The 7,151-nt window shown below is 34.2% G+C and overlaps 2 protein-coding genes across 2 annotated transcripts in view; one reads left to right on the plus strand and one right to left on the minus strand.

The window, feature by feature from the left end:
- The window catches only part of LOC106883123 (uncharacterized), a 60,189-nt gene that overhangs the window by 39,096 nt on the left and 13,942 nt on the right, over positions 1-7,151 (minus strand). The gene's annotated exons all lie outside the window — the stretch shown is intronic.
- LOC106877286 (S-crystallin 4) overlaps positions 1-7,151 on the plus strand; it is a 158,835-nt gene that overhangs the window by 7,092 nt on the left and 144,592 nt on the right. Inside the window, exon 2 of the mRNA XM_052967941.1 lies at positions 1,939-2,023. Within this exon, the coding sequence (XP_052823901.1) occupies positions 2,011-2,023 (13 nt within the window). The 5' untranslated portion in view covers positions 1,939-2,010. The remainder of the gene's footprint in view (positions 1-1,938; positions 2,024-7,151) is intronic.

Genomic DNA, 7,151 nt, shown 5'->3' on the forward strand with positions numbered 1-7,151 from the left:
ATATATATATATATATATAAAGAAATACAGACACTCGCACACATATTGATAAACACGTACACACATGCATGCATATACATCACACAAGAGCGCACAAATCTAGCTGTAAAAGTATGTGTGTAATAAAGCAAAACTAATGACCCCAAGTTGAAGTGTCTAACGTAAACATTTGATGATCAGCTGATCTTATCTATCCGATATAGAACATATTTTTTCTAACCCGAGAGTAAAACAAAATCCCTTTTGTTGTATCCTTTTGTTGCTAATCTTTTAATCTGAAGCCTTAATCATTCTTAAGCTTTTTTTAATGTTTCACTCCCCTTTGTCACACCTCACTCATTCTCTCTCTCTGTACACGCACAAAATCACTCACTCACACACATGCACACGCGCGCACGCGCACACACACACATACACACACACAGATATATACATATACTTACATCCCCCCTCACATATACACCTACTCACCTCCACACACACACACATATACATTCACACATAATCATATACCTGAGTATTTGTATCGCAATGAATACAAGCATTATCGAAAATCTATTCAAGATTAAGCGGATGCAATAATAATACCATCATCAACAATAATAATACTACCAACAACAACAAGAACAGCAACAACAAGAACAAAAACAGCAACAACAATAACAACAAAAGATATTGAAGATGATAATAGTAATGATGAAGAAAGGTTTCGAGTTACAATTTCTCAAAGAAAAAAATAAATATTATTTTCCATGTTATGTATCGGTGGTTTAGTATTTGTTGCTCAACATGTTTAATTCGCTAGTGTAAGTTTTGAAACAACAATGTTCTTTTTGGAGAAATTCTTTTGTTTGTAGGTTCTACCTTTGAAATTTATGCTTTGTAGCAGTCGGTCTAATTTAATTTTATTTTTAATCTATCTTTGTAGCTGTGATGCTAAACTGGTGTAGACACAATGGGTATATTACGTTAATGTGTCATTCATGCTACTTCTCTATTAATTACCAGTGAGCTTTGACACCACTAGATTGAATTGTACTTCCCAGGTGTCGAAAGCATAATGATATGCGTTAGGCAGCTGATGATATCAACATATATTTGATATACCTTTTTATCTTTTATATCTTAAGGCTTCGCTGTTCTGAATTATCCTCAATTCACGTAAGGTTGACTGTGTTAAAGGGATATGTATATATATATTAATTAAAATTTAAATAACAAGGGTAACATACTGAATATTAATTTGAGTAATATCAATTTAAAACCAGTGGCCTAGCATTTACGTAAGTAATTTTGGTTGCTGGCGAAACCGGTCTACAATTAATTCTTTATATTTTGCATATTTTCATTTCTCCTGCTCGCTTACGTTCTGGTGCTTGCTGAATTTTCTTGAGAACAATCTTTAGTGATCAGATTGTTGGTGATCTTCTTCTAGTATAATGGATGTTCACTTAGTGGTTATCCCTATTATATGTATGTAATGTAATTTTTTCTGAATTGCAGGTACATATTGGAACTACAATGCAATATGAGTTCCGAAAGACCGATAAATAACACAACACAGTAGATTTCATGTATTTCGTTCATTAAGCTACACTACTGTATGGTGTATGTCTTAACATTTACTGTATGTATTTTAATATGATTGCATATGCTTTCATTCTTATTTATTGTACAGGAACATGATCTTATGTGCGTTTAACGGTTATCTGGTGATCTTACGACTCCAATATTTGTGGCAGGTAAAGTCGAGTAAAATGACTTAGCCTGATTTTTTTCCCCATATATTATTTTTGAAAACCGACGTATAATCGAGAGCCACTTATATCGAAACGACTTAAACCGAGGTATGCCTTTACTAAGATTCAAAAATATATAGTCATTAGTGACGGAAGCAGTATTAGTACCAAGTAACTATCTATAATCTTTATATCCTAGGTAACATGGATATACTTTAAGAATGCCATGATACTGCAATATTCGCCCTGAGAAAGCATCTCGTATAGACCAATGACTGAAACAAGTAAGTGATAATAAAAGAAAAACTTGTATTTTCATACGCACACATTAAAAAACATAAAAATATGTATAATATTTGTATGTGAGTATATTTATATATTTAACTATTCGTTTGCTTGTCTTACTTCGTTTCTCGATCCATGTATCTCAATGAATTTTCTCTCTTTCACTATCTATAGCTTCATCGCCTTTGTGTATGGATTATAAAACCCGCCTGTAAGAACCAGGGATTATTATAAGAATTAAAGCCAACCCTTTTTTTTTTGTCTCGGCAGATAATGGTGTGATGTTTAAGGGATAAGTAGTTTTAGATTCAGCACTTTAATTGCCGTCGAATTTTTGTCGTACATCGTCTCTGAATTGAAAAATTACCGATGTCAAGTCATGTACGGACAAACAGATACACAAACCCGAAGACATACAAATATATACGACGAGCTTCTCATAATTTACATCTACCAAATTCATCCACAAGGCACTGGGCGGCTCGGAACTATAGTAAAAAGTATTTGTTCAGAATGGACCCGTTGAATTGAAACCGAAAACGTGGTTCTGCAGCGAATATTTTAACCACACAGCCATGTCTGCGCATGCGCACATATTATTAGATAACTTTATTATCACGATTATATATTTGCAACGTGAGCACTCATGTGACAAATTCGGATTTTGCATAATGAAACGATATAATGCGTTACATTATATTAAGTACGTGAGTATTTAAGGCGGCGAATCGGCCGAATCATTAGCACCCCAGACAAAATGCTTAGCGGCATATCTTCCGTCTTTTCGTTCTGAGTTCACAATCCGCGCAGGTCAACATTACCTTTCATCCTCTCGGGGTCTATACCATAAGTTCCAGTTAAGTTAGTGGGAGGTGGTGTCTATACGATCCACTTCCCTGCCTCAAAAATTACTGGTCTTGCGCCAAAATTTGAACTGTTAATTGCTTGAGTATTTAACAGGTCCTTCACTAAGAGGTTGAGCACTTGAAAATGCTGATGATTACCAGTAATTTGCTATGAAGAATAACTTAAGTATATTCCACACATGTTTACAGTTTTAACAGTCTTTTTCGTTCTCCACGTTTATAAGAGACTCACCTCTACATTTCGTCTTTTCTTGAGAAATAAACAGATCAAAGTTACTTCAAATATTAAGCGCGTCCATAAAAAATTCTCTTTACTCCAACGAAGAACAGCAGAAACGAATTCATTTAGGTCTGAAGAATTTTAATTAGATATTTTTAATATCAACTTGCATAGATTTAATTGGCTGCTATATTATTTTTTATAGCGAACTTATTTGTTCAGTCTTGTTGTAAATACACAGTTGCAATATCAAGTCGTCTTGTACATTCAACAATTTAGTAAATGTAAACATACATTCATACACACACACACACACACACACACACACACACACACACACACATCTGTCTATGTACATATGTGTATGTATGTACGAAACTATCTATCTATCTATCTATCTATCTATCTATCTATCTATCTATCTATCTATCTGCACACACACACACACACACGCGCGCGTGCACACACACTCATTTATATAGATATGCAAATATTTCTGTGTGTGTGGTGGGGAGGGTGAAATTAATCTCCCGATGATTACGCTTACACTAAAATCGCTTTAATCAAATAATAATCGACGAGAATAATTAAAATTAATCCCACAAAATAAAACCAATTTAGAATTACTTTAAATAATTTTAGAGAAATATTATCAAGAACGAATAGAATAGCTTTAATTTCGCTTTTTTTTTCCGGCATATATTTTTTCCAATAGTAATCAATTTAGTTGCCTCGGTGAACAAGTATACTTCTATCGACATACAGATGAATGTACAATTATTGTTGCTTGGAAAACTCTATATGGCGACTAAACAAACAAATAAATAAACAAATAAATAAATCTTTTTCGGTGCTATTTTCATTGAGACATTTTCCGTTTCTTCACACATTTCTCTGTTCATTCGTTTTCGTATTTCCGTTGACGCCTGAATTCAATAAGATCATCCCCATTTAAGTCTTTTGAATGTGAATTTAATAACTCATATCAGCATTCTCGAACACAGGGCCTTTTCCGATGCTAGAACTTTCATCAATGATTTCGTTTAACGATTGCTAGTTACTATTAAAACCAAGATTTCACCGAGACAAAATAATTTCTGCCACACTCCTCTCATTTTCTCAAGACTCGTGAATATTTTCAATTGCATTTTTTTTTGTTACTAATTTTGTTTTACCAAAATTCTTGAAGTGTAATAAAATTTTCTCTTGTTGTAAATTATATTACGAATGAGAAAGTTCTTTGATTATTATATAGACTTGAATATCATTATTGTTCTTTGCAGTGGCGGCTCGTAGATAAAATTAGTGGGGGTGTTGCTTTAGAAAATTTTTAGCCGTTGTTTTAATAGTGTGTAAAAGGAAACAAACATATAAAAAAAATATTTATGCATAAACTTGATCGGTTCGCGGGTAGTGTGTTTAATTTGTTCACCGAACACCGCCTCGAATTCCCCTTTGTTTTTCAAAAATCCTCCCTAAATCACAAAATCGCCCTCGTCTTTAATTCCTTAAAACTCGACCCTCTATGAATCTTAGGGCTGTTAATCCTGCATATATATTTGTGTATATTTATTTATATATATGTGTGGGTTCACCTCTGTGTGTGCGCGTGTGTGTGTGCGTGCGCAAATCTAATCGACCAGGTATACATCACTTGTTGCAATGGGCTTCTATCTCCACTTGATTGTGTCCTTGTCAATTTGAGTCCGACTTGTTTGACAATTAATAATAAGACTGAGGAATCTTTGAACCTGTTATTACAGACCAATACCTTCTCTGTGATATCCATCCACAATAAAAGTAAAGCAAATGTGAAACAGTCTGATATTATAGATTTCTACCCGTCAATATCTGAATCCTTGCTGTGAGATACATTAAAATTGCACGCCAGTTTTAAGCCTCGATGACCAAGAAATACACCCCTTTATTTAGTGGCGAATCTATTTGGATTAAAAAAAAAGGTAACACTTTTGACATATCCAATGTCCCTGTGGGTTTCATCGTATTACAGACACATGGAATTTGTTTGTTTTATATATATTAATCCATTTAGATTCAAAACTCCCCAACCACAATATCGATATATAATGTGGCTATCACAACTGTGTGACACTGCTTTGGCAGTGTGACTCAGTTCTGATGGTCACGCAATGGATTCCTTCAAGAAATCGTTGATTCCAGCCAAGAATTTCTATTGCCACTAACCTGAGAAGAACTGACTTTTGAGATGTTTGTCTTGACCTCAAGACTAATTTCTATAAACCCTTCCATAAAACTAACAAAAATCCTAAAATATATTCATAAAATCTCTTGCCACTAACATATCATATTTGGGAACTCAATTCCTTATATTAGTCGCAGAGAAATGTTTAAACACATCTAGAGAAATATTTAAAAAGGCATCTCTATATAATAACAATGCTTTCCAGGAGAGCGGCTTTACTGATAAAATCTTTTATATCTCTCCACCGTCTCAACCATCTAGTCGTAAGAAAAGTCCCCACAGTATTTTATGGTTCGCTCAGCCCCTATCCTTAAACGTTAGGATAAATACAGGTTGAAGCTCCTTACTCTTATTAGATAATTACTTTCCCAGAAACCATACTTATAAAAAGATATTTAATAGGCACACAATTATAATCGTAAATACATATCCTTCTAATATAAAGGACTATACCAATAAGCAACAAATGAGTCTGTCATACCAAGGATGTTCACGCAAAGATAAATCTAAATGTCCTCTCGTACAGCCATGCGATTATCCTCCGTTGTTTATTAAGTACAGGTACTGACAAACTATGATATCAGCGAGACAAACCAAGCGTTATATAGTATCCGAGGAAGGAAAATTTAAGCCCACATAAACAGATTTCAGCCTTTAGACTTTAGACATCCTGAGAATTAATGTGGAGACATCTCGGAATTAATGTGGAGACTTAAGGACGAGAGCATTGACTATAACATCCAACAGAAAATCCTTTCTAACACAAAACCTTTTATTAACGGGTCAAAATGATGTTCCGTAATCTCGCGTGAAAACTTGCATCTCTAAAAAGAATTAAGAGCCTAAAGGGACTGCATAGATACTCGAAACATAAGTGCTCGGACTGCATGAATACTCATGCTGGTTTTTTGCTAAATACATCTCAGCGGGACTTAAGGATAAACCACAGGATACATCATAACGTACTGCAGTGTTGGGTTATGTAGCTTTTGATATTCGTAAAATACTGGCCTTATTCCGCGTGAAGTTAATTATATCCCCCTGATTTCTCTCTGTCCTTTTCTAAATGAGCGTGCTCATTCAAATGTCGATGACTTCGAACGCGAATACTAAACAGTCTTGTTGGTTTTACAAGCTTGATAAATGGCGAAACAGATTAACATTCCTGCCAGGAGACCTTTGGAAATTATATTTCACAAGGGCTTTTGTGGTTTTTATTGATAATAACTCAACGCACTTAACTGATCGAGTGTTATGCTACTTGTGGGACTTCATACCGCACACGTATTAGACATACAAAAATACATACATACATAAATGCACACGCCCATATGCGTGTGTATGTGTGTGTGTGTATGTGTGTATGTGTGTGTATACATACTGAAAATAATCTGGATTTAACCCACAAAGAGTTTAAAAGCTGCAACAACGCTCCATCATCGGCACTTTATTCTGAAGATGAAGACGGAAGGACCTGACAAAATTTATAGACTTAGAAATATTTCTGTTCCTAGATAAGCAAAAATTACGAAAGGAAATATTTAAAACAGAAAAAATATATAATTAACATTCAATGAAGTTGTGTTTTGGATACAGCATATTTGAATGGAAAGCTGTTCAACACACACGCATACACACACACACACACACACAACACACACACACGCACGCACACATACGTATATATATATTCATATTTATATGTTGACCCAATAGAGCATTATAGAATATTATGGAATATTGTTCTACCAGGGACATTAAAATTATTGTAGCTCCGAATATATTAGTGTATATTAAATGATACGTATATATATATA

Source organism: Octopus bimaculoides, chromosome 5 (assembly GCF_001194135.2).
Source record: "Octopus bimaculoides isolate UCB-OBI-ISO-001 chromosome 5, ASM119413v2, whole genome shotgun sequence".
Taxonomy (NCBI): domain Eukaryota; kingdom Metazoa; phylum Mollusca; class Cephalopoda; order Octopoda; family Octopodidae; genus Octopus; species Octopus bimaculoides.